We start from the raw sequence: 22,741 nt of genomic DNA on the forward strand, positions 1-22,741 counted from the left end.
TACACATCCGCAGGTTCCATAGTTGAAGAAGCAGTTTGCAGCATACTGGACTCCGAATGGGTCTCAGTAAAAGCCTGCGAATATGTAGAAGCGGGTATCAGGGGCTGCGAAAGCGCCTCACTGAGTACCGGCGGACTGGCGATGTGCTTAACGGGAGCGTCATCGGCAGTTTTGGACCTATGCGGTCTCTGCCTTTATCATTACTTTTTTTGAAACATCGGTAATCTGATGGCTTATCAAAGCCATTTTGGAATACAGAGATCGTGAAAGAATTTGGCAACAAAAATAGCCCGTAAGACAAATAGTTCAGGCATTGAATAAAGCACAAAACAGACAGCGAGGAACATGGTGGTCTGGGCCCAAACAGGTGACGCAGTAAGAATGAAAATCTCTGAGGTATTTGCTTTCCACAGGCAAGACAATTAATTTATGACATCGGTTAGAGCAAGAAAAAAGGACCCCCAACGGGGTACTTATCTTTTAGAAGACTTCAGGTCTGAAATTCGGAAAAAGAAAATTTCAGGAGGCGGGCAAATGCCACTCACAAACTACTACTGCTTCGGGCACCGCACGGCAAGAAAGATGGGGGAATGGCATTGGCTGCATGTTTTATACCCCTGACGACCTGACATCATGGAAGAAGCGACAGCATCCGACGCAGAAATCCCAAGACTCTGGTATTCAGGCCGACTGAGGGCCACCTGCAGGCAGATAACCCAAATGTGATGACTGCAACAGTGAAACACAAAGAACATCCTCTCTTTCTACCACCTTATTGTCACTGTGGTCAGAAGGTCCTTCTATGTGGCACTTCTCATTACTACGGGTTTTGCATCCAGGAAAAAGAGGTCATCGTCTCCCCCTACTCTTCCCTCATTAGGCCAACCATAGAGTACAATGCCCCATTTGGCATGTACCTCACTAGACACCTGCAACAACTGGAGAGGCGCAAAAGTACCTCACAGAGGATCCTAGGCCTTAAACACTTGTCCTACATGGACAGACTCAAAAAAACTCCAACTATTCTCTGTCTCATATCGCATACTTAGAGGCGATCTCTGCTGGACTTATAAAGCCACGTCTAACCCAGCTCTGTTAGAAATGCTACATCTAAAGAAATCCCAGTCCCTCCACACTACACGCTCCAGAGACCTGAACCTCATTACCACAATCAACAGAACAAGCTGGAGGGACAGGTTCATAACCCAGAGACTGCCCATGCTATGGAACAGACTTCCCGTACATGTCAAGCGGAGCACCTCACTGGCCCTCAGAGATCTTGATGAGTGGATGGGAAATAGAAAATTCACCCTGGGGATCACTCCAATGGCTCTACTCGACAGAGGCACTGGAACTAAGGGCGGATGGCACGATGCCAGGGTAATCATATGGGCTATGCTTGTAAAGGCTCCAGGGCCATTAGCCTTGTACACACCTAATAATCTGGAGAAAAACTGCAACCTGACGCCAACAGCTACCTGGAATGACCACGTCTTTGCAAGGTGGCAGACGAGATCTGCGGTAATGGGCAGAGATGCACTGTGGGTAAACGGGAAGTACCCAAGAGCTTTTTGGTTGCCACGAGTTTGCTAATGGCAGAATCGGATCCGAGGGACCGGATCTGAACCCCACATGAAGAGAAGATGAAAAATTGACCATATCAAATCACTACATATTCATAAAGCATAAGAAAGCAAAAAGGAAAAAGGTTGCTTTTTAGAACCCACATTTTCTTAATAAACCCCTGTGGAAGGGGGAAAACACTTACTAAAGCACAGTAGGTAGTAACCATATACAGCATACCAAAAGTCTTTGCAGCCTGGATGGTTTCTTTGGATCCACAAATTGTCATTATCTGGGCTAAAGCTGTTAAATCATCACCTGCTTTGAAAAATGGATACCGTCCACTTAGCAATGACAGAAAGATTACGCCTGCCGACCACATATCGATAGCTACAGTGTAAAACAAAAACAAAAGTGAATTACATACGCAAACCTAGTAGTTTACAACTCAATAAACCTAGGTTATGTTACTTATTTGGTTCTCAATATCTGTGCTACATTAAAAGGGTAGCATACATACTATTCAGTAACATTTAGAAATACAAGTACATAAGAATGGATATAATTCAACGGTCTAGAAACATTTTAAACACTACTGCAATTGATTCCATTTATTTTGTACTTCCATTCTCAAGTGTTATCGGACACACTTAGCCAACTTCTCACAGACTGTCATGCATTTTTAAATAATCTCACAAGTTTTCATTAGATATTCAGGTAAACAAGATTGCTTCAGCAGTAAGCCCATGTCATTTCCTGATTTAAAAAAAAGATCAGTCAGATAGCCCTGAAGACAGGGATACAGTTGAATTGTGGCCCCTGGAGGAATCAAGCTATAACCACAGTGCAACACACACACACACACACACACACACACACACACACACACACACACACACACACACACACACACACACACACACACACACACACCTTTTTCTAGCTGGACAAAGGTACAGACACAACCTTTCCAGAGAATACTTGCTGGCAACACCCCCCAGAAAGTTAAGTAAAGCCTTAACTCACAAAAGTACTAAAACGATGAACACCAAGCACTAAAATTTGACGCTACCAACAGCAACAAAACACTATAAAGGGTAACCCCCCCCCCACAAACTTAACAGCTTTAGTCAACTGCCACAAGACATAGACAAACATGTTTCCAGTTACAACACTTTTTTTAAACTATCATTACATACATTTCTCAATTCCTGCCTTCCCTTAATCCTCACTCCAACAATTTTCTGCTTGTGTTGTTTCCCCAACTTCCATTTTTATACAATTTGCTCCTTCCCTTTTCTAAAGTTCTCCACTGAGTTATTTTGTCTGTTACAATATTCAGAAATACAAATACAGTTGGTTTAGAGTTGGAGTTCCATTTTCCAGTAATAGCTTTTTTGGCAGCCGACAGAATTAAACTTAAGGCCTTACTATGGCTAGGCAAGTCATATTCTGTGTCCCAGCTCAAAAGAATAATTTCCTTAGTTACACACATGCTATCACCAAATATTTGCATCAGAGTACCCTACAAGGATTTTTTAAAATCTGTCAACTTAGTGCACTCCAGTTACAGCTTTCTTCCCTATCACACCTCCAGTTACAGCTTTCTTCCCTATCACACCTCCAACATACGTGATCTGAGGAAAAATGTTTTTATAAAGTCTGCTTGAGGTACAAAAACTACATATACAAACAATTCTACACTATTGCATACGGGGGGGGGGGAGCAAAAATAAAGTACTCTCATTGTTCCCCTGTACACTGATTATCCAAGCTTTCCTGACCTTTTCTGATTGATTCTTATAGTTGCAAGCAACTTCTGTTCTAGATTCAACTAAAAACTACCAGAGCAGGCCTTTGACTCAGGATTCCCATCTCCTTTACCTATACTCTAATACCAGATAGGGAACGTAGTTTCTAACCTGAAGTCCAAATGCCTTCTTGGCCTCATTCCATTGAATTACTTTTCCCTTTCTAGTTATTTGCCTCCAATACCTTTGTTCCTTTGCCAGTTTTCTCCACTACATCACATCCCTCTCTTGCCTATTTCTCTGTACCCTTTACTAGCTGTCACTATTGGCAAAATTTCCTTTCCCCTATTCTCATGTTGACTTGTTACTCAAAATACTTTCTGCTAATTTATGAATATATTTTGTATGTCTGTTCTAATTCCACGGTGGTACAGCGGTTGCATTGTTACCTCCTGTTCGATTCTCAGCTGGAGTTCCTGCGATGCGGAGTCTGCATGTTCTCCCCACGGTAGAGTGGCCTCCGAAAGACATGCGTGAATGGGCGTGCCTTCTCTGAAGGTTGGGCGTTGGGCTGGCAACTCGGCACCATAAAAAAAAATCGACTGCCAATCATTAGCGGACATGAGTTCCGCTGGGGCGACCCCTAACTGGGAAAAGCCAAAAAGACAAACATGTCTGTTCTCCTTGAGGATCTGCATCCAAAACCCCACACACTTTTAGATCCTCCCTGCTTCATCATCCATTACCACTTTGCATAACTTTCTGCTTGTGTTATGCACACAAGTCTTAACGGCGTAGCTCTAAAATACTCCAACTCAGGTAATCCTAAACCACCTCATTCTATTGGATCAACTTATGCCACTTAGACCCTACCCTATTCCCCTACCAGAAAAATTCCTTCAGCTCTTTATTATTGTCCACAACTTCCATCTGGTTAATAAAAATATGCCTGGCCACTATAGAAACCTAAAGGAACAAAACATTTTCACTGCTTATCTTACTATCCATATCCATAAACAAGAGTTTCCAGTTTCTCAGCTTTTTCATCTTTTGTTCAGTCTCTTCACTCATATCCTTACCTGCCATAACAAAGGCCTTTTTAATACTACTAAATATTTCATCTTATGTTCCTATTAATATGGGTATTGCTGAACCAATTCATGTGTGGGTACATTATGGCTATAGCCTTTGTTTCATCTTCATTAATTTTATATCTCTAAGAGTTGAAAGTCACAATGTTCCACAACACTGACATGTCCTTTTCTGGATTTAACAGATACAAAATATCTACAAATAAAGCAAACTTCTCTATATTACCATACCAATTATATTATATTTTCTTTGCTAATGGCTCTAAATATAAAACAAAGGAGGAAGATGACAACCCTGCCTTGTTTCTCTTTTCAGACAGTTTATCAGACAGGAACCCTCCCACTAATTCTTGCCTCCAATTCATCCTCCCAATTAAATCTTATTACTGTAACAGGAAAAGCAAATGCATCCATTAACCTACTCAAAATCCCACCTTGCTCTGTCACTTGCATTTTCTGCATCAAGACCCACCAACAGCAGTGATTTGCTTATCTACTTCCCTCGGGATCACTATTCTATTAATGTTGTCAAATGTCTGCGTCGGCCTCTGCTCCACAAAGCCACACTGATCCACATCATTAATTTTGGCAACACCTTTGCCATTCTTTTAACTAGTACAGACAAACGCTTTATAATCACAGTTTAAATTGAAATGGGACAATATGAAGCTGGGTCAGATTAGTCTTTAGGTATTACAGCCACCACAGCTTTCTTCCAAGTTGCTGGTAACCCCCTCCCCTTTTTAAAATAATGTCATAACATCATGATCTTTATCCCCCTTCATCCCTCCTAACTTCCAAACTTCCACAGGAATACCATCTCTTCTTGGAGACACTCCCGCAGAATGATTACACATCACCATTTTTATCAACTCCTCTATCATAGTGGTTAAATTGTTTTTGCCTCATCCACCTCTAGCCTTGGCATACTTGAGTATTCCCATAAACATTTCTATTTGTGCTGTTTCTTGATTTCCACATTTCTATGCTTTACACAAATTTTCATAAAATTTCTGAAATATCACTATTACCTCAAAATTTCTGGTTACTTTTCTTATTATAGGCTCCTTAAATTTGGGAAGAACCCTTCTACTGCCCAAGTTGTTGCGCTAAAAGTTTTTGTGCCCTGGAGTTATCAAAAAATAGGTTAGCAGTCATCTTTCTAAACCCATTCATATTAATCAGATACTGCCTTATTTTCTCTTTAAGACTCTACAGTTGCACCTCCTCTTGTTTTGTGGGACTCCTCTTATTCTCCAATACTTTAACTTTTATCACCCCCCTAAATAATTCTAATTACTTGGAACTGTAACTTTTTTCTACACTATTTTTAAATTCCATGTTCCCCCCACTTACTAGGTATAACTTCTTCTAATAATTCTATAGTTTCCACTAACCATTCCTTAAATTCTTTTCATTACCCTGTGTTTTTACCACAGTTATGGTGTATTATCTGAAATAGTTATTGGATGTTCAATCACCATACGCACGCTCTCCCTTTGAAAACGCTAAAGACACTCCGGTTACTTCAAAGAAGTAGATTCCTGTATACCAGTACGCTAGTAATCACGGCTGCCTTGAATTTAGGCAAGAAGCACAATCCAAAGATAGATAGGTGCAAATACGTTTTTATTCCAAAACGACAAAAAGTGTTTCCAAAACGACAAGAAGTGAGCGCTTTCGCCAATAGGCTTCTTCAGACTTATACAACAGCACTCATATGCAATGATTTAAATACAGCTTCCTTTATAACCATTGGTTAAGAACTTGTCCTAACAATTAACCAAATACAATTCCTAAAACAAATAAATTTCATTTCAACATACTATATTTACAAAAATAAAACTGCTCTGATTTAAAACACCTAATACTCCTTTTTGTTGTTTCATACATTTTAGTTATTGGATGTGTTGAAGCTTTCAATTAAATGCACATGCTCCTGTGAAATATATTATCTACAAAGTCTAACCCAATTATACCTTTGGGAATAATATATGAATTCTCCAAGGTACTGCTACTGAAATCACATCTTTCATACCACATATTTCCATACATTTCTTCAGAAATCAACCCTGTTTTGTTACATTTTCCCTTCTGTGCTCCCCTTTATAATCTTGAACTCTCAAATGTCAGTATCTTGAGACCATAAAACCGAAATCACAAAACACCAACAGCCCAAAACCGCGAAATTTGAAATCCCAAACACCACAATACACACACTACAAAGCACACAAAAACAAAAACACCATACATCCACAAACCTACACAATTAAAAAGGGGGGCAAGCCCCCTGCACCCCCGTGTGGGGGGCTGTGCCCACCGCCTCCCTACTTTATATATACATATACACCAACTCCGAGATCGCACAAACAGAAAAAAACAGTAAACACACCCAGACATTCTACAGTCCCACACACACACAAACACCAACACAATCAACACACACATACTTTCACCTGCCTACCCTAACCCAGACGTACAACTTACACTCACATACACTCAAAACTCCCCACTCAAAACCCTTACAAAACACTAACTTACCTTAAATTCCATGTAAATCCACATATTACATCGGACACCATCCAAACCAAACATTTCACGTAACATAGCGTAAATCCATAACCGCAAATTCGAGATATTTGAATTCGCGATTACGCACTTTCACTATTCTGAATATTCCCCTTTATGGTCTCAAGATACTGAAATTCGAGATTTCACTATTTCGAAATTATAAATGGGAACCTCCCCAGACACATCCTCACTGCTACATATCAAATGCCAGTCCACGCCTTTAGGTAATATTCTCTGATGAAAGCTACTTCTCCAAAAATGTTAAGCTCCATAATAGCAGTTTTTGGTGGAATATAAATGGATGCTACTGTAATCTTACTCCCTTGACAATACCCCCTTACTACCAGAAATCTAGCATCATTTTTTTCCTCTTCTTTCACTGCTGGAGCTCCTCTAGCAATTAGTATAAGCACTCCTCTTTGCCTTTGTCCCCGATATTGTGATGAATTGTCTACCTTCAGATCCTTTCTTCATCAAATTCACATGCTCATTGCTTTTCAAATGTGTTCGGCAGCATTGCTTTGTGCACTCTGCATTTCTTAATACAATTCATTACTCATTTTTCTGTCTACCTGTAAGACCATTTACAACCAAGGTAATACAGACTAATATAGCGGTTATGATGCGACTGTTCTCACTTATTACACATGACAGCTGATTTGAATGTGTATATCTACCTTTTGTCTTACATGTACAGACTAATGTTTGTCAGGCTATTTTATAGAGTGATTTCTTTTCATATCCATTTGTACCCAGGTCACATTTTTCAAGGCTTTTTGTTTTAATGAAGACCCTCTGAACAAAAAACTATATACATTTACGGAGCACCCACATAACCTATTAACATAGAACACACACAAAGCTTTGTACATCTTCAAAAATGTAAGTTAAACCCTGTAGATATGAACAAATTGACAGCTGCACCCACAGGAATTACCTAACCTAAAATTAAGATGATCATTGCTAAAGCACGTTACAGCCTGTAGTCCCATTTACACTAAGATGTGAAAAATAGCTTGTATGTTTTCAGAAAACATTTTTAGCCTTACGAAAAAGTGCACAGGCTTTCTTTTAAATAAAACAAAATTATATACTGTTTAATACACTAAAGCATCAAGGCTACTAGGGAAGTTGCCATCGCTCCATCACCATCAACCCCCCCTTTTCCCATTTTTCTATATGGGGTCAGGCTGTCACGTCACCTGTCATCATCTCTCCCTACCTTCTTGGGACAGTCTTGCCCAACTGTTGCAGGTCTCACACAATCCTTCCACCTCTTTGCTCGACTCCCCGAATTCCTCTCGCCTTCCTGTCCGTTCCAAATCATCCACCAGATCTTCTAGTTTCCTTCATGTGCCCCAACCATAGTAATCTGTTCTGACTTTTTCTGTAATTGGAGTAACTTTAGCTTCTGTTCTTATTGTCCTCATTTCTTCATCTGTCCCACAGTGTGCATCCTACCACCCATCTCAGGCACACCTCTAGCTTCAACCGCTCCAACTTCACTGCCCAGGTTTCTGTACCACCCAACAGTACTGGCCACACCACTGTTCAGTTTTGGCATTCTTCTGACATCCACTACTACTCACACACTGCCAGTTGGCTGCAGCCCCTCTGACTCTAGCTTTAATGCCCTCATTCAGACTTCCCTTCTCCTCAACCACTCCTCCCAGATACTTGAACTTAACCTGTTCCACTGCTTTCCCTTCTATCTCAATTTTCAGCTTCTTCTGAATTCTCCAATTTTTTGCCATTACAGCTATCTTATTTGTACTCAGTTTCATCCCATGTGGCTTCAGCAAAGGATAAGAATAAGGAAGGAATGAATGCAAATCTGAAGTTCTTGCTCAGAGTCTGCCTGTAATGCCACATTGTCTGATATAGCAACTTTGTTGACCCGTCCCCTTCGACCTCTTTGCTAATGTAGTCCATCACTAGTATGAACAGCAGTGGGCTGAGCTAAACCCTAAAGCACACCCACTCACACTGGGAACCCCTCTGTTAAGACTGAACACTGTACTCTATTCATTGGGTCCTTCTACATAGCTTGCACTAATTTTATCAGCATTTCTGGTACTTTGAACCACCACAGGAGTGCCTAAATCAGCTTTTTTGGGACTATGTCATATGCTTTCAAGTCTAGGAATGCCCAGTTGGACTCGCTTCATTTCCAACTTCTCATGTATCTGTCTCACTACAAATGTTGGGTCAGTTGTGCTGCATCCTAAACTAAATCCAAACTGCTCATTTCCCATCTCACTTGATACGAAATATGCAGAGTACTAACAATCGTCCTTCTCCAGAACTTTCATGGACTGTGATGTGTTACACCGCTATACTGCCCACAGGTGTGAATGTCCCCTTTGTTCCTGAACACTGGGACTAGCACCCTTATTCTTCAGTCAACTGAGATATGCCTCTCTCTCCATACTGCTAAAAGTACCCTCAGGAGTCATTTTTCCCCAATCTCATCCAACATCTTGATCATATGTGCTGTGACCTCATCTGAGCCAGACTTAATTTTCCTTAGCGCTGTTGGTTCTTCTAAGGTGGGATCCTCATCTCTCGCTGTGGGCTGTGTCAGGGACATTACAGCTGGTCCCCCCCAATTTCAGATGCTGATTACTGCTTCCATCTGCTTTTGATGTTCTGTGGACTGGTGAGCAGGTTGTTGGCATCCCTTATGAAGGGAGTCTGTCTTCATCTTTGTCTGCCTTGCATCCTGAGAGCTTTTGTGCCATCCACCGAGTCACTTTCCAGAAGTTGGGAGAGTGCCTCATGCCTTGTTCTTTGCTACTGCAACTCCTCTTAGCTTGTTAGCCAACTAGTATTCCTTCCTAGCCTCATCTGTCTTTTCTATCAACCACTTTTTCCTGCACTCCTTCCTTTTGATGACTTCCTGGACTTTTGTATTCCACGGTCAGTTTTCCTTACGTACATTTCCATATGTGGTTTGGCCTCATATCTGTTCTGCAGCCCTTACATATGCTGTTGAGGCACTGCCATTCTTTCAACTCCAAATATTTCCTCCTCTTCTTGACATGTTACAACAGAGTAATTCCTTGAAGTGTTGTGCTCTTTCCAGTCAACTTCTAGGTCTTCAGCTTGGTCTCGACCACTGCTTGCAGCCGACTGTGGCAACCAGTGGTTTATGCTGTTGGCCAACTGCAAAGTCATCTCTAGTGAAAATTGATAATTCTAGCCCCAGTGCCCTTTACTCACGTACTAGGAGGAAGTCTGCCAGAGTTGCAGGTTGACCACTTCTGTATGTGAACTTGTGACGCTCTTTCTGAACCATGTGTTTGCTACCTTCAAGCCATCTAGGATGGGCTCTCCTTTATTCCTATTGCCCCATACATGTGGAACCAGGCTGTCCTCATGTACTGGTCTGTACTGATATGTATTTAGATCACCCATTATCAACACCAATTCTTACTGTCCAGCTTTATCTAGTAGGTCCTGCAAATGCTGTCTGAATATACTCTTTTCCTCACTACCACAACCCTGCTGTGAGGCATAGGCTGAAATTATGAACACTTCTCTATCATTACACTGGAGATGGATTGCCATGAGTCTGTCACTAATTCTGATGTCACTACAATTCTCACCATTTGTAGCATGTCCTTCTCCAGAGTAGTAGACTCTGGATCCCAAGCCAAGTGGCTTTGCTGCACTACCCTTCCACCTGGTCTCCTGGATACAAAGGATGTCAAGACTCCTCCTTATCATGGCATCCACTCCAGAGCTTTACCCTGTCAGTGAACCTACACAGACTCACAATACTTGGGTTGCGTTTCGCAAGTTGATTGGTTTTATGTCCAAGTTATCGCCAACAGAGCTTTCACAGGTAACCCAAACTTGGCAATTGGAAACTGGCTGTCCAGAAGCATACTGATTCAGTGCTGCTGGGCTTTATGACGGGCACAGACTTGCCAATAGGGGCACATATACTCCTCCCACTGTCAGCATAGGTCAAGGTAGGCTGGGTCCTTACCCCACTTATCACCAAGCAAATACCCCTGTCCATTTGGCAACATTAGTTAACACGATCAGATTACCTAGAACCAAATCTTTTCACAGTGAAGTGGCTAGCCCAGCCACGGCATGTAGTCTATTTATGTTCTTCTATCTTGAGGATACTACGAACCACAGTAGATTCCCAAAGTGGATGATCTATACAACTTCTCCCCCCATAGGGCACCTGCTGGCCATATCTCCATTCTTAGGCAAGTTTGAGATAGAGACACTCATTTTTCAGAGGTGGGGGAAACCCCACAGAGGCAGCGAGAACATGCAAACCCCACACAGGCAGGCATTAGTCGGAGGACAGAATTAAACCTTGTGCATGGGAGGAGAAGACATTAACCATTATGCCAACTATGTCTGGTCTGCTTTCTCTTATTTACTTCCAATAACTTGCAACTATTTTTACTAAATTGCTTGCCCTTATACTTTGAGATTTTGATCTTCCTTGGCAAAGAATGCTTGGAACTCTCACGATTGTCTGCACCTGCAGACAGTTCCATGGAAAGTGTTTTTTCCCCCCTCATTGCTAACAACTCTACAGATGCATGAAAGAATAACAGAACAGAAAGTACAACAGCCTTCAGATGCAGACTTCTGGACTCCCACCGAACATTTGCTAAAGGAAAAAAAAACTATCATTGCATTTTCTCATGTCCCATTTTTGTCTTATTTTTCAAGCACATTTACTTACAGAAAACACTAGCTATATTAAGCAATGGCATTTATCCAGGCATTCACCTTTGCGAAAATACAAGAAAATATCTGAACTTTAACTAGAATATAAAAGTGCACTTATGCCCCACCCCACCATCCCAAGATTACAGCACATTAGTTTGTTCAGCCTTTAATTCTTACAAACTTTAATATCTATTACATACCAATCATGAAAAGACTCGCTCCTACCCCATTATATTTACATTAAGCATTACTTTCATAAATACCATTAACAAAAAACGTTTTGCTTGTAGCCTTTTTTTCCTTTTAGTGTCCATCTTAAACATTAAATGACTTAAAGTGGGGTATATGCTTTACCATCCATAAGCAGAGTCCCCTTCTGCTTGACGACTTACATTTTATTGGATAAACCTAGTCTGTTTTTGCTACAGAATAATACACATAAGACCATACCCAAATTATGAGGGGGAGGCAGTGTGAAGGGTAGCAGCCTGGCTTGTAGCACTGAATAATACACATAAGACCATACCCTGTTTTTGCTACAGAATAATACACATAAGACCATACCCAAATTATGAGGGGGAGGCAGTGTGAAGGGTAGCAGCCTGGCTTGTAGCACTGAATAATACACATAAGACCATACCCAAATTATGAGGGGGAGGCAGTGTGAAGAAGGGTAGCAGCCTGGCTTGTAGCACTGAATCTGTTAATCTAAGGTTACAGTGAGTGCACTCGTGCAACTGTACCAGGCTCATCTTAATGAATGCTGCAACAGGAATCAAACTGTATGAGACTACTAGGCAGTGTACCTCCTCCCCCTAAGCTTTTGCTGATGAGCAGCCATCTCAAGTCCCAAACATAGCTAGAGTCAAAAAATGTATTTGATCCACCAGGAAAAATGTTCTGAAACAGCAGCTTGAATCTCACACACCTGTCTTGGCATTTCCAGATTGCTGCAATACATTTGCTTCTCTTCTGCATGTAAAGTGAATAATCAATTTTCCACAAACACTGTCTCCAATTTTTAATCATTTTTCTCTTCTGCCACAGATTTGTCAAGATCAACTATTTCTGCTGTTATGATTGTATCTTTACTAATACAGGTCTTGCCTGCTTTCTCAAGGCCAAGTTTAATGTGCCCTTTCAATTAACATATCCTGCTGTGGAATACCAGTCCAGTTGCTTACTTGTGCTTTCATAACTATCTGTTCCTTCCAATTTCTCTGGTACACCAGAACGTCTTTTTTTCGTACTGGACGCTCTAACTGTACCAGTTTTTTGAAGCAGCTCTTCTTGATTAAGTCTCATATTTAGCCAGCCTTTCCTTCATTTCAAAATCTGACTTTTGCAGTTTTATCAGTTCATCTGCAATAACTAGTTAAACCTTCTTCTGACCCCCCCCCCCCCCAGCCTTTTATTTGGGTTGCTAAACTCCTCCTTCAAGGTTTCATTTACTTTAATCTACTCTGAGTAGTTGATTTTTTTTTTCTCTAAAATTACTGGAAGCCATCTCTTGAACCAAAGCTGAAGCTTGAACTTTTTGCTGAACAGCTGTGGGATTCTTCAGTGTTTTCTCTTCACCTTTTCTAGTTTACTTTCTTTCAGATACGCTTATTTTCTTCTTTACTATCATGCAGGCAGTGCACTTACTAGCCAGTAACAGAATTTCACTCAAGCTGGCAGAATTACTAGCTCTTATTTATCAGTTTCTTTTTTCACACTGGGAGAGCTGAAATTAAATTAAGTTGTTGATCAGTGTGCAGCCATCTCAAGTCCCAAACACAGCTCTTGGTAAAATAACTATATAACCACACAGTAAACAAAACCTAGTCTGTTTTTGCTACAGAATAATACACACAAGACCATACCCAAATTATGAGGGGGAGGCAGTGTGAAGAAGGGTAGCAGCCTGGCTTGTAGCACTGAATCTGTTAATCTAAGGTTACAGTGAGTGCACTCGTGCAACTGTACCAGGCTCATCTTAATGAATGCTGCAACAGGAATCAAACTGTATGAGACTACTAGGCAGTGTACCTCCTCCCCCCAAGCTTTTGCTGATGAGCAGATCTATAACATTTTCTATGGGGCATGCAAAGTAAACCTTGCTCTTCTGCTTGAGTTAGTATCCAATTTACAATGCTGGAAAACGTGAAAAGTACCTCACAAAATTCTCAGCTGTCTTTGCTTCTACTACCTATTCTAGAAATCAACCTGTCAACCACAGCCTCCATAAAAAGTGCTTTAGGACTTCAAGGATTAAACCACAATGTGTGTGTCATGTCCTCCTCTCTACCCTACTCCTTTCTCTTTAAATATACTACTTTGACAATGCCAACTTGGTACATTTTATGTTAATATTACATTTCACCTACAATCTCTCCTGAAGATAGAATGTGCTACTTACCCTCTACATGCATGTCAATCCTTCAGCATCTCTCATCATTCCTGGTATCTTTCATTTCTCCAGCAACACAAATTTCCTTTGACTATACAGCCACTGAATATCTACATCCATAGCTTTAAATCAATGTGACACCTTTCAAATTCTAACTTGAAGCAAACATCACCAAAGTAGTTGAAAACAGAAGAAAAAAATTCTATAAAAGTGCTTTTACAGGTGGGTTAATCCCCAGTCCTCAACATTTCTACAACTAAAAGGTCCCTGAACCTTGAAGTTCAGCAACCTTGCATTTTTTTCTGGTTGTCAAACAGCAAAGATGGAGATCGACCCTTGCTTTCAGAAATTTAAATAATTAAAAAAAATGATGTTAATATGGTGAACCATGCTTCCACTGTTACTGCTGAATAATGCTCTATGGTAAATATGGACATACCAGACATCTACCTACACATTCCCATTTACGAACTGCAGAGTTTCTCAGCTTTTATGTGGTAGAAATACCACTTCCAGTTCACTTCTTGCTGGTTGTCATTTCTGCTGGAGTGTTTCACAGATGTCCAACGCCTGTGCTTCCTTACCAGAGACTAAAATTCATAGTTACTCTTATCTGGATGAATAGCGGACCCAGGCAAATCCCCTTCAGTTTTACCAGGCACTTCAGAGTGCTTCTAGAATCAGTGTACCTTCTATATCAAACAAATTATCTCTCTCTCCTCCTAGACAAAAAGACTTCTGGCTGCAATTTTGACAACTGCAGTGACGGCATGCCTTTAGAACATGTTTGAGTAGATGAGCTCACCCAATCACTACCCCCTTGAAGCACAGAAGTCTCAAAAAGAAAAGGTATTCCACAAGGCCAATTCTTACGCATCTTGTTTTCTACTTATGGTTTTGTGTGCAAGTTTGAACAAGAAAAGGTTTCAGAGATTCCTCAAACATGTGGAATCAGATTATGGGGAGACAGCATTCTTTCTGCAGATTCCTGTTTTGCACAAATGAATTAGTTATGCTGCACATCTATTCCAAGCAAGATGCAGAGACTCGCTAGCACTTGCTCATGAACCCCACTTTTCAGGGATTAATGGCCTGCGTTCTCCATCTCAGAAGGGGTAACGCCAACTACATACAAAACTGCAATTCATCTAACTTTACTAGCATTTAAAGGAGTTCTAAACTCGGGGCTCCTTCAGATTATGACAAATAAATATTACACTGATTTGGTATATTTACAAACAGGAAATCCAAGTTAAAAAACCAAGCCAACACTCCTTCAAGGTCCAAGCTGCACAAACATATGCAATATAAAATAAAAACAAAACACAGCAGGATCACCACAGCTAATGGCATGAAAGAACTTTAAAGGAGACAAGCACTTTCGTGCTCCATACAATAGCTTCATGAGGTCTAAAAAAGCTATACTATATAAGGAAAGGTAACATTAAAAATGCACTAGCTAAACATAATATAGAACATCATGGACATGCATTTTCATTTAGAGTACTACAATGTGTATATTCAAATTGCAGAGGGAATGACTTGGTCAGTCTCACAAAGAAAGCTGGATTACTATGGATTTTAAGATTACAAACTGACAGACCTCCAGGTTTGAATGGATGCGTTCCCCTGAAGGCAACTCTAAAAAGACACAAGTTAGTTTATTAGGAATAATGATCTGATTGGCTGTGATATTAGCAACTATTTTGTACTGGTTGGCTATATGTTTTAAAAGATGTACTGAGATTCTGTCTTTTTTTAGATCTGATGAAGCATTTGTATGGAACATGAAAGCGCTCGTCTCCTTATAAAAGTTCTTACATGCTATTAGCTGTGGTGGTCCTGCTGTGTTTTATTTTACATTGTGTATTCTTGTGCAGCTGGGGCTTGAAGGACTGTTAGCTCTTTTTTTTACTTGGATTTTCTGTTTTTATGATCCGAAGGTCAACATGGCAGATGGCAATAGCATTGAACTGGGCTACACAATCCCTCTAATAATGCCTTGTTACAGAGATGGGACAATTTGTTACTTACGAGGAAGAATCCTCTATTGGATTATCTGATATAAGGTAATTCGGAGCCCGTCACTGATGATTTCTTTGACTTTCTAAACCTAATTAGAGAATTAGAAAATAATTTATATGAACTTAAAAAGCAGCAGTAGCAATGCCTACATTTAGAGGTGTGCCTGCAGCACAGAATACCCAAGAAGCATGGGAGTTTTGTGCATGCCTATGTATGGAACTCTCATCCTGAACTGCTCAAAAGATGGCAACATTTGAACTTGGAGCTTAGCTTCAGTTACATAGAGCTATCACTAGATTTCAAACCTATAGAGGACAAGTTACTTGAAATGGTGCAAGCTTTATTAAGTAAAATTGAAAAACATTGCTTGGGCATAAAATTTACATATGCACTTGAGAATATGCTTAATAACATTGCTTCCCTTGATCAAAAATTACAACGTACTAAAACTTGCAAATTGCTGAGAGATCACAAGGAGTTTCACACTGGGTATATTTTGCATGGCCCAAGGAGAGGGAACTTGTGCAGAAAAATTCTAAACAGGTGGACACTGTACCAGCAAGTATGGAAGAGTGTGACACCGTAGAAAATGTTGAATTAGACATGGTACCATCCACTAGCCATGACTGTTCAAATAAAGAACATCCTTGCACCAATACAGTCTCTGGTAATAAACAGAGGATTATGGAGGGAAATCTAACATTACTGAATAATACTTCTACAAGAAATATGTCTTTGAACTTTGAATTGACTGGAGCTAGACTGAAGATTGCCATGGTATCCGATTTGGGTTTTTCTCAACTACCGGCAAAGACAAGGATGAGGGCAGGGGTCACATTCAATCAGCAGAGGTTGTCACAAGCAGAAGCATTCTATGGAGAGAATGCAAGATGCCAGGAAAATACTGATATGAATGACTTGGTATTTAATCTGATTATGTTTTACAACCTGAACACTCTGTATTGAATAAGGGACTAAGCTTTATTCCTGCTGTATCTTCCAATTTAAGTGAGGTTTTATTGGACTTGAGACTATTTCACATAATGTGGCATTGAGTTTAATGCTGGTTAACAATTGTACATCAAATGTTATGGGTCTAAGGAAGCAGTTTGTGCCACATTTACCCTCACATGTGAATGTGTTTGTCAAAGCTTGAGAGGATGATTTATGTACCCTTTATTCTAAACATGAGTTTTTACAATTTAAATACAACAGAAAATGAGCATTGATAGCACTGAAAAATAATATTTGTATAATGCCAGCGGACAAAGGGGGGGGGGGGATCAACTGTAGTAATGAATTCACCTGACTACCATGAACGAATGTTACTGATGCTGAATGAAGAAGCTACTTATTCAGGAATAAAACACAGTTGTGTACACTTACCATAAATGTAGATGTTAGAGTGTATTCACTGTTGCAGCCATTACATTTGGGTAATCAGCTGGCAGGTTGCCCTCAGCCTGAATTCCAAAGTCTTGGGTCCTGCATCAGTTGCTGTCTTCTCCTCCATGATGTCAGGTCATCAGGGGTATAAAATATGCAGCCAACACCATTAGGTGCCCCCAAAAAGGTAGCAAAATTATATATATATATATATATATATATATATATATATATATATATATATATATATATAGTACAGTTTTGTACCTACCATAAATGTAGATGTCCGAACAGGATAGCATCTGCAGTCCTTACAAATGGGTTGTCCTGTCGTCAGGCAGCCCTTCGGTCGGCCGGATTCCAAAGTCTGGGTTTGGCTTCAGCTGGTGTCGCACTTCACCCGACGTCATCTCTGCTGGTCTTCGGGTATAAAGGCATCAGCCGACGCCATTTTCCTCAGTGTTTCTTGCCCCAGATGCCAGTTGCCCTCTTGGAAAGCTAAAATTTTGGGTAAATGCCAATGTTTCCAAAAAAGTAGAAGGCAACCACAAAAAATAAGCATGTATGTACATATATACAAACAAATACACCATAAGAGATCCCCCCCAGCTAGCTATTAGGTGGGTAAATACCCTAGGAGTACCACAGAGGGGAAGGAGGGTGGGTAATCCTGACTGCAGATGCTATCCTGTTCGGACATCTACATTTATGGTAGGTACAAAACTGTACTATGTCCTTCAAGGATGCATCTGCAGTCCTTACAAATGGGTAGAATACCATTACAGCCAAACTAGGGAGGAGGAAGAAGAATTATGGTGTAGTCAGGATCCCTTGCAAAACAGCAGTGGCAAACCCTGCTCGGGATCTAGAGTATAGAGGTAAGTTATAATGCTTGGCAAATGTATGCACGGAGGTCCAAGTAGCCGCCTCAATAATGTCCTTGGTAGCCACTCCTCGTAAGAAAGCTGTGGTAGTGGCTGTAGCCCTTGTAGAATGAGGCCTTATGTTCTGTGGAATTTGCTTTCCATGGTAGGAGTAACAGAATCTTATGCAATTTCCTATCCGCTTGGAGATTGTCTGTTTGGAAATTGCTTTTCCTTCCCTTCCTGTTGCATAAGCTAATAGAAGCTGGTCAGTTTTTCTATTGCCCTTGGTTCTGTCCAGGTAGTAGCGCAACTGTCTATGTACATCCAAGGTATGCAGGAGTCTTTCCCCCCTGTTCTGTGGATTGGGAAAGAAGATAGGTAGGTGGATTGCCTGGTTTAGAGACGCTCTGGATACCACCTTAGGCATAAATGTAGGATTAGTTCTCATGGACACTATCTTGATGGAAGATTAGGAAGGGTTGTACTGCCATTAAAGCCTGTAGTTCCGAAACCCTTCTTGCTGAAGTAATTGCCAGTAGGAAAGCAGTTTTCCAGGATAGATGTTTAAGATCTGCTGTTGCTGCTGGTTCGAATGGAGGGAGTGTCAATTTTTCTAGCACAAAGTTCAAGTCCCATGCTGGTAAGGGTGGTTTCCTAGGAGGTTTTACATTCTTAATTCCTCTGAGGAACTGCCTGAGTAGAGGATGTGAGAAGACAGGGGGATCGAAGCTGTATTCTGCAGAAATAGCTGATGCATGTATCTTGATGGAGGAATAGGACAGGCCTGTATGGAGAAGCTCTGCCAAATACTCCAGGATGTTGGCAATATCTATCTTTGACACATCTTTCCCTCTTTCAGTACTCCAAATGACAAACCTTTTCCATTTTCCTGCATAGTTCCTTCTTGTTGAAGGTCTGCGGGCCTCAAGGATAATGTCTTTAACCCTTTGGGATAAATCTGGGTTAGTTGTTCTTATGTAATGTTCCAGGCAGTCAGTTGCAGAGTTTTCAGGTTTGGATGCAGGATGCTGTAGTCGCTCTGAGTTAACATCAAAGGAATCGGGGGCAGAGTCCACGTTTCCCCCCAGAGACATGCTCCTCAGCAATGGATACCAATGTTGTCTTGGCCAATTTGGAGCTATCAGAATTATCCTTGGACGTTCCTCTTTGATTTTCAGTAGTACCTTGTGAATCAAAGGAAGAGGTGGAAATGCATATGCTGTCAGGCCTTTCCAACTGAAGGATAGAGAGTCCACCTTCCAAGCAAGTGGGTGGTATGTCCTTGTGCAGAATTTCTTGAGCTGGTGATTGAGTGGGGATGCGAATAGGTCTATTTGTGGCATTCCCCATTTCTTTGTGATGGCCTTGAAGATGTCCGGGTGTAGCATCCATTCGTGAGCATCAGAGGTAGTTCTGCTTAACATGTCTGCTAGGATGTTTTCTTTTCCCGGTACAAATATTGCCTGTAACTGAATGTTGTAGATCAGAGCCATAATCCATAGGTCCAAAGCCATTCGGCATAGTGGGTATGAATGAGTGCCTCCTTGTTTGTTGATTTTTTTTTTTACCCAAACAAATTTTACTGTTTTTGGTTTTTTTTTTATTGGGGGCCCCCCCCCCCCCCCCCCCCCCCCCCCCCCCCCCCCCTTTTTTTTTTTTTTTTTTTTTTTTTTTTTTTTTTTTTTTTTTTTTTTTTTTTTTTTTCCTTTAAACCCTCCCCAATGGCCCTTTTTTTTTTTTTTGAGGAATTTTTTGGTTTTTTTTGGGAAATTTTTTTTGGAATTTTGCTTTTTTTTTTGGTTTTTTTACTTTTGGGGGGGCCAAAAACCAATTTTTTCTTTTTTGGTTTATGGGGGCCCCGGTTGGGGGATTCCAAAAAGGGGCATTCAGGGGAAAGCCCGTTTTGAATTGAAACCCCCCTTTTTTAAAACTTTTTAAAAAAACCCCTTTTTTTCCAATTTTTTTTGGGGTTGCTTCTGGGAAATTTTTCCCAAAAATTCTTTTTTTTGGAAATTTGGGGGTTTGGGTTTTTGTTTTACAAACAAAAAGTTTTTATTTAAACAAAAAAACATGAAAATGCCCGAATTTAAAGACTATTATCTGATTAGTACAACCTGAACCCATATTGAATAAGAAATACTTTTCCTGTTATTTCCAATTTAGTATTTAAATGAGATATTTTTTATGCAGCTTTAAGCTGAGGAAATCAATTTGTCTAGTGCAGTTATGTCTTTTCCAGAATGTTTTGTAAATTGAGGGGATGATAGTCTATTGGCATATTTTTAATTTATCCTAAATGACTTTATAGCACATATTTTATTTATTGCCCGCTAAAGTGATCAACTGAGTATGTTCACCGACAAAATGCTTACTTTGTGCAGCCTATTTAGGTCCAAATCAGTTTTAGGTAATAATGAGTCCGTTTTTACTGTTGCCCTAACTTGGGTTTCCTCAGTGCCTTGCCTTGAGAAAGTCTTTCTGGATAGTTTTTCTTCCATGATTTCGTCATCAGGGATACCAAACATTATGCATATAGCAAAATTAAAAATAATTTGTATTTGTAATATTTGGTTTATAAGTAGGAGGCAACCTGAATGTAGATGCCACCGATAGCATCTCATTTACATGGGTTAGTGTCAGTCCTTCTAGGCTGTCCGTGGCTCTTCTGGGTACCCCTTACCTTTATGCTGCTGGATTGGGTAAGGATCACCGGGCCCTAACCCAGGTGCACCCTGCTCGTTAGTTTTGGAATTTTAATTGAAAATGAAGGAGTAAGTGGCAGCTCAAAATGCATTTGTACATTTCAAAAAACCCATAATGTTCCTGGAGTTAGTCGATTTTTATTTAGTACCGGGAAAGAAAAGCCCCTTGAAGTTCTGTTGTCATTGCTTTTTTCCGTTAAGGACTGTCCGTATGGATAAATTTGATTTCCTAGTAGAATAGTTTCATCCAGGATTTGGAATACTCTGGGGTAGGATAGCCAAAGGGCAAACTGGAAATCTGCTCTGATCCTGCAAGAAATCTGAGGTATATTTGCAATTTGGGTTTGGAGGTGCAGGTATGCCTCCTTATCTAGAGTTACCCCCTCCTCAAGCTGGGAGGATTGCCTTTTAAGGTCTTATTTTCAGTGAATGTTTTAAGCGGACGGTCGGAATAGGTCTCAATTTTTCTTTCTGGTAAGAGTCTGTAAATCCTTGTTCTGTTGGTGCTACCTTTCACAGCTTTTTTATTCTTGGACTAGTTAAGTTTGTTTGTATAAGGTATTGGGATTCCTCTTTTCTGATGGTTGGGGAAAGAACCTGTAGGGTTTTCTGGTTTCAAAATCCTTGTCCTTTGATAAGTGCCATTTTTATAAGGAAATTCCCATAAGGTTGCTATTTTTTCTGGTATGCTGTAGTTGACCCTTGTAAATTGTCACTTGAAAGTGTTGCAGGATGGTTTGATCTGCGTTTGGTTATTGCCTTGCCAGTCCTCTGTAGGACCTTCTTGATTTTTTTGGGCCAATTCCCTCTAATTCCTCGAGGACATTGAAGGCCATTGCTAAACCTTGGGGCTGATCCTGCTAAAACTTATGTTTGTAAGTTTTTTTCATTCTCATTTCCCGCAGGAGAACAACTCCTTCAGAGCTCTAATAGCTTTCTTTAACATGATCCGCAAGCCTGTTTTGAAGAGCATGATTCTTTAACTGTGCCGTTTTGGCTACTGTTAAGCTCCTGCATCATGGTCTGCACATTTTAAGGATGGTTCTAAAATGCGCTGTAGTTCAGACCATTCTAAAAACATTTCTATCTAAGAGACTAGAGGCCTTTGTTAGTTAACTGATCTAAGCATGAAATCTTGTGATTGGATCTATGAAAATGACAGTTTCAAAGCTCTAGGTGAGAGAGTGCAAGGTGTAATTTTACCCCAACTCTCTAAGGACCTGGATTCCTTTCAGAAGGAGGGCCCGAGGTGGCTCTGCCTTTGGCCCCTGGAGATGTCTCAGGGATTAGTGGGCCTTTTAAGTGGTGATGAGGTCCACCCTGTAAACTTTCTGGTTTGGCAGGGGGTAAAGGAGTAAGGGCGCAGTCAAGCTATTAAATGCTCATCCACAACAGGAAGAACTGTCTCTTTATGTACATCCAAGGTATGCAGGAGTCTTTCCCCCTGTTCTGTGGATTGGGAAAGTTGAAGATAGGTAGGTGGATTGCCTGGTTTAGGAAGCGACTCTGGATACCACCTTAGCCCCATAAATGTGGGATTGGATTCTCATGGACACACTATCTTGATGGAAGATTAGCGAGAGGGTTGTACTATGCTATTAAAAGCCTGTAGTTCAAGAAACCCTTCTTGCTGAAGTAATTGCCAGTAGGAAAGCAGTTTTTCCAGGATAGATGTTTAAGATCTGCTGTT

The 22,741-nt window shown here is 40.6% G+C and overlaps 1 protein-coding gene across 1 annotated transcript in view; it reads right to left on the bottom strand.

Annotated features, from left to right (window-relative positions):
• CDC7 (cell division cycle 7) overlaps positions 1-22,741 on the bottom strand; it is a gene marked incomplete at its 5' end in the record, with an annotated part of 543,172 nt that overhangs the window by 124,360 nt on the left and 396,071 nt on the right. The window contains 1 exon segment of the mRNA XM_044086817.1: positions 1,804-1,960. Coding sequence (XP_043942752.1) covers positions 1,804-1,960 — 157 coding nt within the window.

This window comes from Protopterus annectens, chromosome 10.part0, assembly GCF_019279795.1.
Source record: "Protopterus annectens isolate FY-2018-M chromosome 10.part0, PAN1.0, whole genome shotgun sequence".
In the NCBI taxonomy this organism is placed as follows: domain Eukaryota; kingdom Metazoa; phylum Chordata; order Ceratodontiformes; family Protopteridae; genus Protopterus; species Protopterus annectens.